The 19,847-nt window shown below is 36.8% G+C and overlaps 1 protein-coding gene across 2 annotated transcripts in view; it reads left to right on the forward strand.

Moving 5' to 3' along the window:
* Positions 1–232, forward strand: part of GRIA2 (glutamate ionotropic receptor AMPA type subunit 2) — a gene marked incomplete at both ends in the record, with an annotated part of 158,463 nt that extends 158,231 nt beyond the window's left edge. For both annotated transcript variants that reach the window (XM_082653454.1, XM_082653453.1), the window contains one exon: positions 68–232. In XM_082653454.1, the coding sequence (XP_082509580.1) occupies positions 68–232 (165 nt within the window). The remainder of the gene's footprint in view (positions 1–67) is intronic.
* Positions 233–19,847: the final 19,615 nt, after the last annotated feature.

Genomic DNA, 19,847 nt, shown 5'->3' on the forward strand with positions numbered 1-19,847 from the left:
TGGATACATTTGAAAACCTTAACGTATGCTTTCTTTTTCTTTCTTTCCCTCCCACCTCTCATTTAAGATGACCTTGAATGATGCCATGAGGAGAGAGGAGAGGCTGTCAGTTACAGGAAGTACTGGAGAAAATGGACGTGTTATGACTCCAGAATTTCCAAAAGCAGTGCATGCTGTCCCTTACGTGAGTCCTGGCATGAGAATGAATGTCAGTGTGACTGATATCTCGTGATTGATAAGAACCTTTTGAGTGCCTTACACAATGGTTTTCTTGTGTGTTTATTGACAAAGTGGTGAGAGGCATCCAGTATCTTGAAGACTTTTCTTTCAGCCAAGAATTCTTAAATATGTGGAATTCATCTTGAGTTGTGAGGAACGGTCACCTAAAGACACAACATCCTTTTCTACTCCAGTTCCAGACGAAGCTTGGCGGACATGCACAGCTACCATGGAAGTACTCTAATTTCACTGACGTCTTTGTACAGACAACAGACCCGTTTCTGCAGCCACTATTGTTAGTCTCTTGATTCATAATGACTTAAGCACACTTGACATCAACTGCATCAAGATGTGACATGTTTTATAAGAAAAAGAAAAAAAGACATTTAAACTTAAAAAAATATTTTTAGGTATTTTCACAAACAAACTGGCTTTTCAATAAATTTGCTTCCATATTGGTTGAATAAGACAACAACGATTAAACTGAGTGGGACGTAATTAGAAAGGCTTTGGGTATCAGTTACGTATTTTTCAAAGCCAAATATGTACATGCTAAGGAAAGAAAAACAAAGAGAAGATTCAAATCTTGTAGTAATTTAATATTGTTATTAAAACTTTAATGTGTCCTATTCTTTAACATTTGGTGTTAATGTAAAATTACTTGGCAGTGCTTGACATTTGAAATAAACACTTTTCTATTGTTTTATTTGCAAGTGGTCCAATTAATTTTGCTTAGCTACAGTTTGGTCATCAATGGAGTTCAAAGACACTATTAAATTCTTAGGTTCCCAGAGAAATTTGCCCCCTTTTAAAGAAGGCCGGGTGGTCCTTAAAGTATAAAGCTGTCCCCAGATAAAATCTGAACCTGTTTTTAAGTATGTCTTATCGTATGTAAAGAAATATTTAGCATAAAGCATTTAATCTCTGTAGGTAAATGCTAATAGATTTTAAAAACTAATATTAAAAACAAATATCAGAGTATGTGAGGTTCTGTTTTAAAGTGTTTGAGCTGACAGAGAGAAGTATTAGTTATAGATGAAGTTAGAGATGCCCTGAAAGTAGATAGGTGCCCACTGATCAAATTCCGTAAACTAAACCTGAGTTTTGGCTTTTAAAGGTGTAAGAGCTGTCATAAATCTTACATATTATGAAAAGTTTAAGCACTTTTGAGTCAGCTGCGATATAGTTTCTTCCCATTGCCATCAATATAAACAACCCTAATATATATATTTTTATACTTATTCCTCAGGTGGAATGGCTATTTTAAAATGCCCAGTGTGGATAAAACACACTTCTGTGGCTTTTGACTAAAGAACTTATATTTCTCTAGTTAAGAAATTTAAAGGAGCTATCTTTCCCTTCATAAAAGACCATTTATTTCCACCGAAGCTCTCTAAAATAAAATTAATTTAAGGTTTTAAGTGATCACTAACGTTCAGCTAATGCTTGCTATTTCTGCAAGTACGCCTTTGTGTAGCACTTGGTGTTTTACTCAGTGCCTGGAAAACATTCTTATTTATTATCTATCACAGGAGGGAAAGAGAAATGTAGGGTCTAATAGCAACCACTCGCATGGACCATGGTGCCATGAGGTATCATGACGTTCTTGCCTAAATTTAGCTGTCCCTAATCACAAATTCCAAGATCATACAATACAATTTTAGTGCATTTCTCCTCATCAGGAATGTTGGAGGTGCATTTTAAGTTGAAATCAATCATCAATGCTAGAATGACCAAATTGCAGACTAATTGTTTTCCACATTATACTTCAAATGAGTTTTTAAAAATGAAACAGATGACTATAAACAAAAAATGCTCTTTATTTATTGTACCTCTGGGCCTACTCTTCTAAAAATTGTAGCTTATCAATTTTTCTCTGTCAAGCTTGAACTCATGTAAATACTTGAAATAATGTAAAGTTATATTTTCATGTTTTTATAGATACAACATGACAAGAATACATAATGTAAGAGTATTTCAACTATGGATAATGTTGATTGGATAAGGCACATCTCAGTTACAAGCAGTAATCATAGTATAATATCCATGTAACGGTGCATCAATGTATTGCTATATAAACATGTCTGTGTGCATCTAAGTGAAAAGTGGTCAGACAGAGTGACGACAGCTGTCTAAAGGTTTTTTTAATTCATTTTATATAAAAACTGTTATGGAAAGACCAAAATGTTTATGAACTATTCTTATGTAAATTTACAACTGTCCTTTACTGTACTTTTTTGTTTACAGTATATGGTACCTTATTTTCTGCTGTGTTAAGTGGGTGTCAGACTCCGAGGAGACATACACTTTCTACAACTTCTATTGAAGATATTGGAACTTCCAGTTTTTCATGTGTACTGTGTCAGAAAATGCTTTTGATTTTATTTTTAAATCTAACATCAGATGGCTTTTTCGGAGTGTTGTAAAAACTTCAATCATATATAAAACATGTTCTTACAAAAGGCCATGATCTTTATTTATTTTTACTTGATAGTTCTTAAAACTACTAATAATGAGAAACCAAAAAAAGGTACTTGAATGTATTCCCAAACAAACCCGGGTGTTTCTACTCAACAAGGACATCCTTTGCTCAGTTTATACATCAGCTCGGTACAAATATAAGAAAGGAAAAATAACTTTTTTTTAAGCTGAAGTGATTAACATTTTCAACATTCCAAGCTTACAGTCATTAAGTGCTTTGGGCATATGTAGAAATATTACTATTAATTAATTTTAGTTCTCCTTTGGCACTGTATGTTGTCAGCTCAGCTGCTGTCATGACGGTATTAAAGAGCAGAAAGGTGACTTGCTTTAAAAATTCCACAAGGTAACACATTTCCCAGCTTACATGTTTCAACAAAGTTTTCGCTTCCTGCTTTACTGAGAGAGAGTATTGATGAGAAACTGAAACTCTTGCAGTTTTGATTCTCTTTTTACAAAGGTGATCATCTTAATATTTAGGTATATTCTAAAATTAAGGCATTTTAGTTCTTCACAATTGCACATTAACATTTCTTGTATAGAGTTTTGCCATTTGAATAATTTAATGTTTAAAAGTAGAGTATACCAATGCATCTGCTTAAAAATACAGTAATCATGTTATTCTGCCATCCTGAGTTTGCAAATTCTATAAATATTTGGGTGCTCATGGTAGTAGATTGCGCAAATGAAGGGAAGCATTAGCAATATACTAACCCTACAGGATGATTTTAATACAACACCTTGACAACGCCATTGAAGAAAACACTTATTGAAACGAATTAGAAAACAATACAATGTGGTTTCTTCCCATTTTTCTATTTCCTATCTCATCATATCCTAGCCTTATCAGCCCAGTAAATTTAAACAAAACTCAAGTATCACTTCTACCTTAAAATGTATGTGTGGGTCTTTAAACCTGTTTTAGGCTGGATAAGAGTTTATTTATTGCACTTTGAGAGCCTGCTAGTCTGTCGTGTAAAATCCTCATGTAATTCAGGCAAATATTCCATTTTCTTCTAATTCAAATGATATAGGTAGGTGTACGGATTGAATTAGTTGCATACATTCTATATTGCCAACTTTACCTGATGATGTAAGGTTTATTAGTAATATATTATGAACTTGGGAGAGTTTATTGGTTAAGTTCCACAAATTTTATATGAACTCTAAATAAGCTTATTAAAGGAAACAGAATGATATAAATGTCTGTTTAAAAGTAGAGTAAATTTTGTGTAAAGTGTTCCAGTATTTAAAATTGGTTTATTTTTAAGCTCCAACATGAAAAATGGGTAAGTATAAATGAATCATCAAGATATTCTGAATGAGAATTTGGGGTTGTATTAAATGGTTTGTGACAGTTGTATCAAATTTTTTAAAAGGAAGTATTCATTCTCTCAATGTGTTGGTTTGGTAAGACCATGACACTGGGAATTCTACTGGCTACTAATCAATAAATTATCTATTTCTATGTTTCAAACAAGAACAACTCATAGATAGTGTATAGCACTCTAAGTACACGAAGGTTCAAACATATTTATGTATAAATGAAGATATGCAAAGCACAGACTAACACAAATGACCTAATATCCAATGCAGGTAGGAAAGTGCCTGGAATAAATCTGGATCATAAGATTTTTTGTTTTGTTTTTGTTTTCTTTTTTTTGCGGTACGCGGACCTCTCACTGCTGTGTCTGCTCCCGTTGCGGAGCACAGGCTCCAGATGCGCAGGCGCAGCGGCCATGGCCCACGGGCCCAGCCGCTCTGCGGCATGTGGGATCTTCCCGGACAGGGGCACGAACCCTTGTCCCCTGCATCGGCAGGCGGACTCTCAACCACTGCCCCACCAGGGAAGGCCTGGATCATAAGATTTTGTGTCTGTGTTTTATATCCTCTTTCTATTCCTTTCCTTCTCGCTTCACCATTTTACATTCTCTTCCTGCCCTTATGTACAACTGCAATTTTTCATATGTTATACTTCGAATGGTATCCAGTTCAAAAATTTCATGCATCTTGCCCTTTGGCTTTTATTCCATGGTATCCCATCTATTTCTGACTTGTCTTTCCTGAGAGATTTTGCTTTGAGAGCACTTAGAATGCAGTTCATTTTGTCAAAGACAAGACTGACAGTCTCAGAGTCTTCTTAATAACCAAAAAAATGACTAAGAATTTCAGGCATGAAGTAAAAATTTCCTGCTCAGCTCTATTTCTGCATCAGCCACATATTCTGATCCAACAATTGCAAATTTGTTATATTCCTCCATGTACTTAAAGAGCCCCACAATTTACAGAGTTTCTGTAGGAAAAGGGAGGCTCTTCAGTGAAGCAGGAAGAGTGAGAACTCTATTTTTAATATGTTTGCGCATCAGAATTCTTTTTCAAGTCACTTTAGAATGAACACGAGCCGATTCTCTATTTTAACTCCACCCACAAGCACTTCCAGATTATTTTTTAATTGCCTTTTTCCCCCACTAGGTAAAAGTCAATTTTGATACAATAAGTCCCCTCTATACGAACCTTCAAGTTGCGAACTTTCAAAGATGCGAACGTGTGTTCGCATGTCCAGCCACGTAGGTTAGTTCACATGTCTCGTGTACATTGTCACATGTGTGTGTACGCTACAAGTGGTTGTGCTTTTGTGTACTTTACAGGACTGTATAGAGTACAGTAGTACAGTATCTTTATTTCAAGCCCAGGCTGTCTGGAAGCAAGTGTAAAAACAGTGGTGATGTAGCTGGTACTTTTCAAGGTACTGTACTGTAACATTAAAAATGTTTTCTTTATTTTTTTGTGCCTGTTTATTATGTATTATTTGTGTGGAAAGTATTATAAACCTATTACAGTACAGCACTATATAGCCGATTGTGTTAGTTGGGTACCTAGGCTAACTTAGTCGGACTTACGAACAAATTGGACTTACGAACGTGCTCTGGGAACGGAACTCGTTCCTACACAGGGGACTTGCTGTATTTCAGAACCAAGTTGCTTTGTGGAGATGCATAAACTCACTGTTACTTCATTGGATATGCCTGAATTCACTGAATGAATTTGGTCATTTTTCTTTCTTTTTTTTTTCCCTTTCAGGTTCATGGGCCAATTTCATTTTATTGTAAGTTGGAATGTGGGGCAGTGGATTAAGCAGTTAGGAGGGACTCAGAACCAGAATTCTAGCTTTCCCCGCCCTTGTTGCACGTCTCCCTCTGTCTCTTGTCTTCTCACCTGGAGGAAGTGGATGCTAGGACTGTCTTCCTGGATGAGGAAAGGAAACGTAATATGATCACTTAAAACATAAGGAAACATTGTCTCTTCTTTAAAAAGTGGTCTAAAGAAATAAGTTCATGCATTGGGGTGCCACTTGGTGCAGAAAAACGTTTTTGTATTCAGTTCCAAATTTGTTTTATCATCTTAAGACATTAGAAAGGCAGTTCTAGCCTATGATGTTCATTCACTAATTCGGTTAATTCAGTCTAACAAATATTTATTGAATGTATCTTGAAAAAATAGAAACTGAAGGCAAGGGCTAAACTGGAAACCTCTTTTCTGATAATTAAGTATTATATTTTCTTTAAAGGGTGTAGATTTTGATCCCGTTCACTTAGAAATAATCTGAGTATATGGATAACTCTGACAATTAAGAGTTATATATTTCTGTCCAACAAGACATTCAAACTTTAATTTAGAGTAGATATCTGATGACAGTCACCAATGGTCTCTTTAAATATAGGCTCAAAATATTTTCCTCTCTCAAAAAAAACCTTAGGTTTCATAAACTGTGCTTGTCCATAAATTTGTTTGACAACCAATCAATATTTCTATCTCTGTTTTCAAAGAGTCAAATTAAATCCATTAACAAATACCACAGTTTGGTAGTTCTAAATTGTTGCCACCTGTAGGGCTAAGGTATATCTCTAGAATCTATTTCTTTGGATAAGAGTTTATTCAAATATCATTCAATATATTGGGTTGGCCAAAGAGTTCGTTTGGTTAATGAACACGTTGTTCAATAAAGTTCTTGGTGAACATGAAAAATGTGTCTTTTCTTTTTACTTAAAACCGAATGAACTTTTTGGCCAACCCAATCTTTTAGGTCAGTAGCTAAATAGCACCTGACATTTAAACTGCAACAAAAATTAAAGAAAAATATTTCAAAACAAGCTGGTAGGTTCTTAACGGTAAGCTGGCCAATGGAGAATTTATTCATGAAAACTCTTAAAATGAGTATTACAACTTATCATTTTAAAATTTTATTTAACATTTACATTAAATCACACCTAAATTCATTGAGGGTATTTTATTTCAGATGGAAGGTGTTTTGGAGGAATCTGCCCTTTTGTTGAATTTCTTAAACCAAAGAAAACTATATGTTACATTTAAGAATTTATGTGTTACGGTCATGGTATTTTAATTATCACCCATTATATTGCCAATATTAATAGATAAGAAAGTCCATTTGGTAAGAATCAGAACCAAAATCAATTCTAAATGAATGTAAGCATGATTTCTATTTCTTTCTCTTTTTGACATAATATAATGCAATTTAGAGGTTTTTCATGTAAAAATCACCTTCTCCCCCTCAAGAATTTTGTGTTACCAAAAAAAAAACAAACCAAAAAAAAAACCCCATGCTTGTTACAATTTTAGGCTATTGAATATTTGACCCATATCTAAACACACTTTTGCGTAAATATTTACAGATTTACAAGGAAATGGCCTCAGGAAAATGATTTACAAGGTTCTCGAGATACTTACAAAAATCTAAATCTATAGTGTTCTGAACTATATGCTCTTGCTTTGCCTGTGCCTTTCTCCCTCCCACCGTCCCTCCCTCCCCAAATTAGACTTGGCTTGTTCTCTCAACTCTCAGAACAATTTTACTGAAGTCTAAGTCAGGAATGGCAGTCGCACGTGACACTGAGTTCTCCGTGATTCTGAGATCACAGACAGCACGTCAATCTTTAGCCTTCTTGCTAATATGTGCCTCAGTTCTCAGTGAGGTTTGGCGTGGACAATCAGTGTGAAGCTTGTCGTCTTTATTTGGGGTTCTTTTTAAATTAAAACGCATTCTTGGATTTATAACTATACTTAGTCTGTATCTTAGAAGCCTGTCAAGTCTGTTTTATGTGCATTATCCTGTCAGCTCTTTGTGTTCAAGAGATAAGCATGTCTTTGTTCATTTTTGTTTAATATTGTTTGTGTTTCTCTGTGTGTGTATGTTCATGTCTGTATTAAAGATATCCCACATCCTCTATAGCATTTATTCTGCTAATTATTTATAACATTGTTAACTTACCTTCAGAGTTTTTTTAATTCAAAAAAATATACAGTGGATTGGAGTGAATTATTATGGATATTTTAAAGGGGTTTTCGAAAGAAAATTAAGCAACTAGTTAGGTAGGATATATGAATCAAAGTAACTAAATCAAGCCCCAATTTATGCCTTGCTTTTTTTATTTAAAATTTATTTTAAAGTATTTGATTCTTCAAAATTTAACTTCCAGTATTCGTACTTCATAATTAGTTGTCGAAACATTTTATGGGAAAGAATTTTGGAGTCATGTTTACACTGTGTCCTCTCTTCCGCATTTTCTTCACCTAAAAAACAATAACTTATGGTGAATAAAATTGTGCTTCAATATCTGGAAATAGCTTCCTGGAGTTAGGAAAAAAGTGTATACACCAAGTATCTGAATAACAGTTTCCAACATCAAAGGATAATTAGTTACCAGTGTAAGTTTCAAAGAGCTGATCATCTTCAGGACAGAGGAGTTAAGTCATCAGTCAGCTGTGCAGAGCTGGTAAAGGAAAAGCCAGGATTATAATCCCGGGCTGATTCCTTACCCCCATCCTTTTGTCCCCATTTATCAGATGGGATCTCTTTAGTTCTCAGACAACCAGCTGAATATCTGAAGAGTAAGAAAGCTAAACCCAGAAGGACTTTTTTTGGGGGAGGGTAATTATTAGTTTACCTTTTGAATTAAGATGCACTCTTGTGATTGGGTTTGTATCCAGAAACGAAACTTACTCTGAGTAAGACAGTTGCATAGAACTGGCCAGAAATACAGCATGACAGTTCATAGAAAGACCATTTGAAATGTTTTTGCCATAGATTTTTAAAGTAAGTACTTACATTTATTTTTCTTGATGTCTTAAATATTTATGAGGAGAACAATTTTTCAGTCTAATAATTGGTAAGGAAATACACATGCTCATCTTTGATTAGTGGCTGTCCTTAAAACCATTTTTGAAAAAGGTGGAGTTATACATACAAACATAAATTGCCATTATTATATATTAATTAGCTTCTAGAAAATGTAAAAACATTTTGCAAATAAAAACTTGAAGGACTGGTTAAAAACCTAGATTGAGTATACAGTGTCAAATAAGCATTTTAATGTTTATTTTTAATATGTATATAAAGATACTGTTCAGCTCTATACAATTACAAAATACTAATATCTGGGCTTGTAGTTTACATAAAACTTCTGCATATCAAAATGTATTCTTTTTACTGTAATGTGTGCATTTCAATGCATTTTCATGTTTAATTTTCAGGTTTACATTCATTATTTATGCATTACCATATTATTCCTCTTACCATGTTTTCTCTCCCAATACAATGACAAAACACGAAAACATTTTCACAGACATAAAATTGATCGTTAATGGCTGAAAAGCATCCACGGTTTACTATTTTCACTTTCTATTTCACCTTCATGTATGGATAACGTGCCTTTTCCACTTGGCCGGCTCTCATTCCCAGGTATCCGCACGATCGTGATTGGCCTTTTTATTTCCCCATCCTTATCAAGAAGTCTCGACAAAAATCGTTCTGATACGTAACTTAGCATAAACCAAGTAATCGCTCAAGTAGCCTGTGAAGATGTCCCTTCCTTGTAGCATGTAACCTAGACCCCCTCACACCCACTGGACCCCAAGTAAAGCTGATTAAGTGCTTTTGTGTGCAAACGCTGTACTTAGTGGAAATTTCTCTAATACAACAACGATGCTATATTTTCAGTGGGTTGCTTAAACATCTACTTCCTGTATGATAGCGTGAGCTTCCCGAAGGCAGGGAGTAAATATGTCTTATTCGTCTTTGAGTACTTAGCGCTGCTTCAAAATAAAGGTCATGATAGCTTACACTGACAAAGCACATATTCTGTTCAAGGCATCACACTAGGACATGCATGCTACAGGTATTATCCTCATTTGACAGGTAAGGAACCTGAGGCACAAAGACACAGAGAGGTAAAGTAATTTGCTCAAAGTCACAGAACTAGTAGGAGGTGGAAGCACGTCTCTATGGGGGCACAGGTAACTCTCGCATGCGAAGATACAGGTCACACAGTAACGCTATGTGATAAACATGTATCCTAAAAATAAAAACGAATTAAGGATTGCACTCACCAAACAGCCAGACAGGTGCCCAAGAGCGGGCACTCAAACATCATGGAAATACATCACTGGATGTATATGAAGTGAAGAGGGTATTTAGTGAAGTCTCATGGGAGGATAGGATGTGTAGTCAGAAATACATCACTTATTGTAAATAGAGCTGCAATGAACATTTTGGTGCATGACTCTTTTTGAATTATGGTTTTCTCAGGGTATATGCCCAGTAGTGGGATTGCTGGGTCATATGGTAGTTCTACTTGTAGTTTTTTAAGGAACCTCCATACTGTTCTCCATAGTGGCTGTACCAATTCACATTCCCACCAGCAGTGCAAGAGGGTTCCCTTTTCTCCACACCCTCTCCAGCATTTATTGTTTCTAGATTTTTTGATGATGGCCATTCTGACCGGTGTGAGATGAGATGGAAGCAACCTAAGTGTCCATCATCGGATGAATGGATAAAGAAGATGTGGCACATATATACAATGAAATATTACTCATCCATAAAAGGAAACGAAACTGAGTTATTTGTAGTGAGGTGGATGGACCTAGAGTCTGTCATACAGAGTGAAGTAAGTCAGAAAGAGAAAGACAAACACCGTATGCTAACACATATATATGGAATCTAAGAAAAAAAAAAGTGTCATGAAGAATCTAGGGGTAAGACAGGAACAAAGGCACAGACCTACTAGAGAATGGACTTGAGGACACGGGGAGGGGGAAGGGTAAGCTGTGACAAAGTGAGAAAGTGGCATGGACATATATACACTACCAAACGTAAGGTAGATTGCTAGTGGGAAGCAGCTGCATAGCACAGGGAGATCAGCTCGGTGCTTTGTGACCACCTAGAAGGGTGGGATAGGGAGGGTGGGAGGGAGGGAGACGCAAGAGGGAAGAGATATGAGAACATATGTATATGTATAACTGATTCACTTTGTTATAAAGCAGAAACTAACACACCATTGTAAAGCAATTATACTCCAATAGAGATGTTAAAAAAATAATAAAACAAATACATCACTTAGGCGAGGGTAAGCTCCTGACGGATGCGGTCCAGAGATAACAGAGAATTGCTAAACTGCCACATAAAGAGAGGGCATCACAGTAGCTTCTGTTTGGCCCAGTTTGGAGCCAGAGCACAATTGCTAAGAAAATGGAAACAAAATTCAACATAAATTATCCCTTTCTCCAAAGAAACGTTTTTAGAGCACGTTATTTTTACATAATGCTGTTTTCTTTTTTAAAAAATCATATCTTATGACTAGATTCCTGCTAATTCCTAACTCAAAAGAAATTCATTTTGTTTAACCATCTTTACAATAATTTCCTTTCAAAAAGGACTGTTTTGTTTCAATTTCTTCTTAGCCTCCTTCAGTGAATAAATCCTTACCAGCCACAATATGAATATAAAATATTCCCGGGAGATTTTTTCCTTCTATCTCAATTATACTCTAATTATATAGTCTCCCTCTGGGGACACCCATTTTTCCCTATAGATTTAACCATAATCTCTGCTGAGTTAACCAGATATGTGTGGCTAGCCCTGCTCTCTTTCCTCAGTTCTAGATCTATTAATTCCACTGTCTAGTATACTTATTAATATCACTGATATTATTAATAATAATGGCTAATATTCATTGAATATCAGTTAGCTGTCAGTCACTATTTTAAACATTTTACATATATCAAGGCTTCTAATACAGGAACAATATGAGTTTGATATTATTGTCATATTCATTGTACCTGAATGAAATAAAGGCAAAAGAAATGACATAACTGGCCCTAAACCTCAACTACAGCTAGAAATATCCAGCGTCACTTCAGTCTGAACAGACTCAAAGCTGAAATTAATATCTTCTCAGTAAAAATCGCCCCTCCTTCTGGTAAATCCACTTCTTGTTGCAGGTGACCCTCAGGCTACTACTGTAAACGTGAACATTCTTACATGTCGAAAAAACACATATCACTTTTTCACCATTTTTGTAAATGTAGGAGAAACGCTTTCAGGGCTGATCTTTTTCTCTACACAATTCACATTTATGAATATATACAAATACTAATCAAGGCATTTTGAACATTCATAAATCCAACAGAAAAAAATCTCAAAATAGTCCTTAATGCTTTCGTTCCTGAAATTGTAATTTTTCATTTTTCACAATCAAGTGCTATTCCTTGTGTTAAAAATCACACCTAGATGGGCTTCCCTGGTGGCGCAGTGGTTGAGAGTCCGCCTGCCGATGCAGGGGACACGGGTTCGTGCCCCGGTCCGGGAAGATCCCACATGCCGCGGAGCGGCTGGGCCCGTGAGCCATGGCCGCTGAGCCTGCGCGTCCGGAGCTTGTGCTCCGCAGCGGGAGAGGCCACAACAGTGAGAGGCCCGCGTACCGCAAAAAAAAAAAAAAAAAAAAAAAAAAAATCACACCTAGATTGCCTTATATCAGTGACCCAGAGGGCTCATGTTAACTGTCTGTGCCTTCGTTTAAATACATATTTACTGAATGAATGTTTATTGAATACGTATTGCATGACAGGCTCTCTACTACACAATAATACAAGGTGCTTCTGGCAGTGAAGTTTCCTCTGTTTTATAGGAAAAGGCAAATTGCTCAAGATTTTCTTTAAATGTCTTTACTTTCACTCGTCCCTCTCTTATATCTCAATCCTTCACTGTCTCCTTGTTCTGTTCCTAATTTTTCTGAGATGTGGATTTAAATTATTTATTAATTCATCCAACACGTATTTATTGAACACCCCCTCCCCTAGTCTGAAGATACAGTGTTGAATCAAACACACAGAGCCCTTGCCCTTTTAGAACCTCTGGTGTGATGGATAAGAGAGATTTTTTACACTCATCACAGGAAAAGCTGAGTCGTGAAGCAGAGAATGTTCCCTGGGAATGAGGTGGCCTGTGCAGTCTGAGTGGGCTGAGGCAGGCCTCCTGGGGAAGATGACATGGAAGATGAGACTTGGAAGATAAGTAAGTGGGAGGCGGGGCAAAGGAGGGAAGGTGATGGGGGACGAGCGTTACAGGCAGAGGAGACGGTGTACAGCAAATCTTGGAAACTGGAAACACCAGATAAGTCTGGGGTGTGGAGTACAGGCACTGGAATAAGCTCTGTCCTGTGCAACAGCTTCAGCAGGCTTTCTCTAGCCTATACTTTCTTTTACTTTTAAAATTTTTATTTTATTTTTTTTACTTTATATATATATATTTTTAAATTGAGGTAGAGTTGATTTACATTGTTGTGTTAGTTTCAGGTGTACAGCACAGTGATTCAGTTACACACACATCTACAGCTATTCTTTTTCAAGTTCTTTTCTCATTTAGGCTATTACAGAATATTGTATATAATTCCCTGTGCTATACAGTGGGTCCTTGCTTTTTATCTATTTTATATATATTAGTGTGTATATGTTAATCCCAAACTCCTAATTTTTCCCTTTCCAGTTTGGTAACCATAAGTTTGTTTTCTATGTCTGTGGATCTATTTCTGTTTCATAAATAAGTTCATTTCTATCATTTTATTTTTAGATTCAACATATAAATGGTATCATATGGTATTTGTCTTTGTCTGGCTTACTTCACTTAGTATGATAATCTCTAGGTCCATCCACATTGCTGTAAATGGCATGATTTTGTTCTTTCTCATGGCTGCATCGTATTCCACTGTATATATGTACCACATCTTCTTTCTTTTTCTGCGGTACGCAGGCCTCTCACTGTCGTGGCCTCTCCCGTTGCGGAGCACAGGCTCCGGACGCGCAGGCTCAGCAGCCGTGGCTCACGGGCCCAGCCGCTCCGCGGCATGTGGGGTCTTCCCGGACCGGGGCACGAACCTGCGCCCCCTGCATCAGCAGGCGGACTCCCAACCACTGCGCCACCAGGGAAGCCCATAACTGGATCTATTTTTAAGTGTCAAAGGTAGTGGCAACTACTTCTACTGTGAATCTAATTAATCCATATTTGTATTATTTAACCTCTGCTTAATCAATCAGAAGGAACAAAATATTTATTAGAAATGATAACCTGGGACGAAAAGAGATAGTTTTGATTTCCTGTAAATTAATTCTTTGGTTTTCCAGATATAAGGCATTTCAGCTACATCACGCCTTCACCAATTGTATCTTTCATGGGACTGCTCTTCTGACTATATTATGTTCATTCATTCACTAATAGTTTTCACACACAAATATTTATCAGGTGTTCATTATTCACCAAGCAGTGAAAATGGAGAGGTTGGTGTTTTCTGGGGGAGACAGATGTGTAAAGAGATAATTATAACACACTCTATGTAGTCACTCACCAAATATTCATTGCACGCCTGTTAATACTAGGGCCAATCCGTGGAGCTGGAAATATGGAGGTGAGGAAAAATCTTGATAAAAACAGTCTTTTTTTTTTCATGGAGATTACTGTCTTTTAAGGAGAAGTGGAACTAAACAAATGGACAAATAAATGTATCAAGTGGTGATAAGTCCATGAAACAAAATAAAGCAAAAGGTAAAGAGATGGCGAGTATTCGGGGGCTGTTATTTTTGAGACAGTAGTCAGAGAAGAACTGTCATCCCTGAAATCTGGGTAAAATTTGAGCAAAAATGTAAATGCAATGAGAAACTTTTGCAAATGTCTAGGTGATGAGTTGCACGCAGCGGTCCCTGGATGTATGCAGCAAGGCTGAAATAGCTTAGAAAATTCAGGGGACACTGGGAAAACAAGTGGCTTGAACACAGCCAGCTGGGAGACAGTAGTTAGAAATGGGGTCAGGCGTGCCAATGGTCCAAATCTCTCAGGGTTTGGGGCCATGTTAAGGACTTTGGATTTTATTAAATTGTGATGGGTGTCAACAGAGAATTTGGAACACGGAAGTGACATGATGGAATTTATGTACAGAAGGTCCCCGACTTACGTTGGTCCAACTCATGATTTTTTTTTTTTTCACTTTACCATGGCGTGAAAGCCATGCACCTTCAGTAGAAACCACACTTTGCATTTTGATCTTTTCCTGGGCTAGCCACATATGATACTATCCTTTCCCATGGTGCCGGGCAGCAACAGCTCCCAGCCAGCCAATAGCAAGGTAAACAACAGATACACTTATAACCACTCTGTATGCAGGCAACCATTCTGTTTTGCACTTTCAGTACACTATCCAATCAGTTACATGAGATATTCAATACTTTATTTTAAAATAGTCTTTGTGTTAGATGATTTTTCCCAACCGTAGGCTAATGTAAGTGTTCTGAGCACGTTTAAGGTAGGCTAGGCTAAACTATGATGTTTGGTAGGTTAGGTGTATTAAATGCATTTTTGACCTGAGATATTTTCAACTTAGGATGGGTTGATAGGGACTTAACCCCATCAAAAGTCAAGGAAGATCAGTATTAAAATTGGCTGTGGTTCAAAAATAGTAATCACTAACCACGAATGGATGCTTACTCTGTGCCAACATGTGCACAGCATTTTATCTCAAATATCTTATACCATCCTCAAGTCATATCTATGAGGTGATTATATTATTTTCCTTATTTATCAAATGAAGAAACTTAGATGCAGAAATTAAGTGCCTCTTACACGGTCATTGAGTTCGTGAATCTTTGAGCCGGTCATAAGAGTTTGGAAAGTCTGACAGTAGACGCAAAGGGGTGTGAGCAAAAGTAAGCAGCTCAATTAGAAGCTATTCTGAGAGTCTAGGTGAACCATGATGCCTGGGAGTGCTGTGAGATGCGAGTGAATTAGGAATAAACTCTGAAAATAAAGCTTCAAGGATACTGGGATGGATTGTATGTGAGGGTATAAGCTTAGCAACTAGCTGAATGGTGGTGTTATTTACTGAGACTGGAAATGAGAGGGGACAGGAACAGGTGTTTTTTTTTTTTTTTAAATATTATTTGTTTCATTCCTTGATTTTGTTTATTGGTTAGAGTGGAAAATCAAGAAATATTTTGATCATAGAAGTTTGAAATGCATAGACTCACAAGTGAGACTGTCAAGTGGGCACTTGTATATACTTCTGTTGAGATATAAAATTTGAGAATCATGGGCTAAAAGATTGCATTGAAAGCCATGGGAGTGGATAATATACCACCAGAGAAGTCTAAGTGTTGAATCTTGGGCGCTGCGATGCTCAGAAGTAAGGATTTGAGGACGAACCAGTGAAGAAGAAGGGAAGAGGCAGCCAGGGAGGTGGGAGTAAAATCAGCAGAGTCTGGTGTCCTGTAAGGAGCCATGGTACAGGGGTATCAGGGAGAATGGAGCTAATGGGATTCCTATACCAGGTGACACGCAGGATGAGCCAGATAAGCCAAAGGTGGTCACACAAAGAAAGACACAAAGTTAAGTCCCCTTAGATGCCTAAGCAAACAATATGTAAAATTAGTGCACATTGAATATCATGCTTTCATTATTCAGTGAGCACCAAAAACAAGACCAAGTGTGTAAAGGTACAGTATAGGAATTCACAACTAAAAGGTTCAAGAAACCTGTACTGACTGTGGTATCATGGCCACTGAAACAGGAGAGTTTTGCAAACCCCGAATTTCTTATGTGAATGAGATACCAGGGCAAAAAAAAAGAATTACAGTGGGTACCTTGTTATTAAAGTTTGTGGATGGAATCACACTAGCGCCGAGTGTTTTGTTTCCTTCATATTAGTATGAAAGTAATAAACAATAAAAATGAAATTCAATTAAGCTGACATTAGTTAAGCTGAGTATTTGTGACAATGCTGAGGAAGGGGACAAGGTATGATTAAGAACATGGGCTTTGGAAGAAGATGCATTGGGTTCACATCAAAAAAGAGCTCTATCACCTGTTATGTATTAGTTGGAAATGTATTTAATGTCCCTACTCTTAACACATCAGAAAAATGAAAATAATAACATGACATTTCTCAGAGAGGTGACGATTACATGATAAAATGCTTTAAGGTACATAACGGCACTTGGCTTCAGGTAGGAACAACCTATGTTACTTTGCATTGCATCGTATCAGGTTATAACAGGAGCATTTCCTTATATCACTAGTCTGTGAAAACATTATTTTAAGGGCCTATGAATGACTACATTTACATAATTTCCTATCACTAGGCTTGAAGTTTATTTCTAAATTGATGGTATTAATAACATTTCTCCAAGTATCATAGTATATAAATAATTATCTACATCTTTGATTGGCATTTCTTTAGAGGCTTAATTTCCTTGCTTTTATTTTAGACTATTACTTATATTTCATGAAACCAAATTACAATTTCACAATAGTAGCTATGGGCTCTTCTCATTCATTGAGTGATTTTTCTACCCAACATTCACCACAAAGAATCATAAATCATTATAATGTTCCTTTGTGCTACATTTTCCTTAAATTAATAGCGATAGTGAAAGGGAAAGTCTACTGCATCCTGAAAACTTCTAAAGTGGCATCTGAAGCCTACTTATGTAGTCTTATGAAGCAATCTTAGCCTACATAGAAATTTACTTATGACAGAGGAAATCTCCCCCACTAAACATTTTAGGGTGTAGCATATATTTTGACCCTCTTTTTTGGGTAAACATAATATTCTTCAGGACATATGTCATGAAGACTGTGGCTTTTCTAGCTAAATGGTTGGGATATTTTAGGGGAATTATAGTCCAAAGAGCAGAGCGCCTTTTTCTCACAAAGCTAAAATGGAATGGATCGAATCTTTTTATAAGGTAGCTGTTGAAGAAAATGGAAATTCAATAGAAAGACACCAATGATAAGAAGTGGTATTTTAAATTTTTGTTATTGTTTTTAAACATGGCTCTTTTATTATTATTTTTTAAGATAATTGAATCAGGTATTGGCTTTCTGCAGGTGAGGTGTCCTTCTTCGAGCTGCTTCGGAAGTCATAGCGCTGTTTCCTCTCCCTCTGCTTGTGCCTTAGGATGGGAAAACAAAGAAGGTTTGTCAGAGGCCAAGCTCTCTGCACCTGACATGATCACTATTCCCCAGACCAAGGTGATCTACCAGTGAGAGCATTCACCGACCACTCTTCCTTCCTGTTTTTTATTTTAGACACTGAAAGGAAGTTCTATAGAAAGGCAATAAAACTAACATTAATAGTGTAAAATTGACCTGATGGCAGATATCAGATATTATTCCTATACCCTTAAAATCCTTAACAATAGAAAGAAATTTCTATTTCTTTCAGTCATGCGCACATAGAATTCTTTTCAACCCATACTCCCTGTAGGAAAATGAAGGAATTCTCTTAAAAGCATATCTGCTACTGAAAGCAAAACCAACTCAAAGTCAAAAGTTATTTCAATTCCAGTTTCAAAACACTGTGCAGGGAGCTGAGATCTTCTCTTGGGAGGAAACAATTTTATCTTGGAACATTTTAATATTGTGATATAGCTGAGCATGAGGTCTTGTGTGGGTGTCTAATTGCACCAATGAGGAAATCAGAAGGTGGATCTTGACACTTTAAAAAAAGATGCTAAATGTGACGGTCTGCGTCAAGTTCCCCACAAACTGAAATTCTCAAGCAGATTCTGGGTTGGGTAGAAAGAACCAGTGCTTTTGGTGGCTTACCGGCAGGCTAATGACAGATTTTCCTGCTAATTCTAGCTTTTGTGTAGAGCTTGTCTTGTAGGTCTTTATTCTTTAATCTCATCAAAGCAGCTAGGAAAAATTCAGAGGTGCATTGTTATCGAGTGTGCTGATATGGAAACAAACATACTGCTCTTTGGGTTTGAACCTTGATTCTGCCATTCTGTCCCAGTGTGATATTGGGCAAATCCCTTCTCTACCTGAACATCCCTTTCATCACCTGTGACATCACAACTTTAATGACTACCTGGTGAGCTTATATGATGAGAAACAGATGAGGCTTTGTGTGACACCAGGACAAGCTAAGCTAAATATAAATATCAGCAAGGACGGCCAACTCTGCCTTCCAATCATACTCCAAACCCATCCAACTCACTCTGTCTCCTCAGCGCTATCATGTCAGCCCAACAGCCGTCATTTCTCCCCTGAAGGACTGACTTAGCATCCTCAGTGGTTACTCTGCTGCCATTTACGCTTCCTCAATCCTAGCATTTCACACATGGTCTCCAGACTGGACAGAGGGATCTCTTACAAGTATAAATAAAATATCTTATTTATCTCCTGCTCAAAACCCTTCAGTGAATTTCCATCTTATTCAGGCCTTTCCCCATACAGGCCATTACAGAGTATTGAGTAGAGTTCCCTGTGCTACACAGTAGGTTCTTATTAGTTATCTATTTTATATATAGTACTGTGTATATGTCAATCTCAATCTCCCAATTTATCCCTCCCCCTTTTCCCCCTGGTTACCATAAGATTTCTTTCTACATCTATAATTCTATTTCTGTTTTGTCAATAAGTCCATTTGTACCCATCTGTTTTAGATTTCACACATAAGTGATATCATATGATATTTGTCTTTGTCTGACTTCCTTCACTCAGTATGATAATCTCTAGGTCCATCCATGTTGCTGCAAATGGCATTATTTCATTCTTTTTTATGGCTCAGTAATATTCCATTCCACATCTTCTTATCCATTCCTCGGTTGATGGGCATTTAGGTTGCTTCCATGTCCTGGCTATTGTAAATAGTGTTGCGATGAACATTGGGGTGCATGTGTCTTTTTGAATTATGGTTTTCTCTGGATATATGCCCAAGAGTGGGATTGCTGGATCATATGGTAGCAGTATTTTTAGTTTTTTAAGGAACCTCCATACTGTTCTCCATAGTGGCTGCATCAACTTA

Source organism: Grampus griseus (assembly GCF_964374135.1).
Source record: "Grampus griseus genome assembly, chromosome: 4".
NCBI lineage: Eukaryota > Metazoa > Chordata > Mammalia > Artiodactyla > Delphinidae > Grampus > Grampus griseus.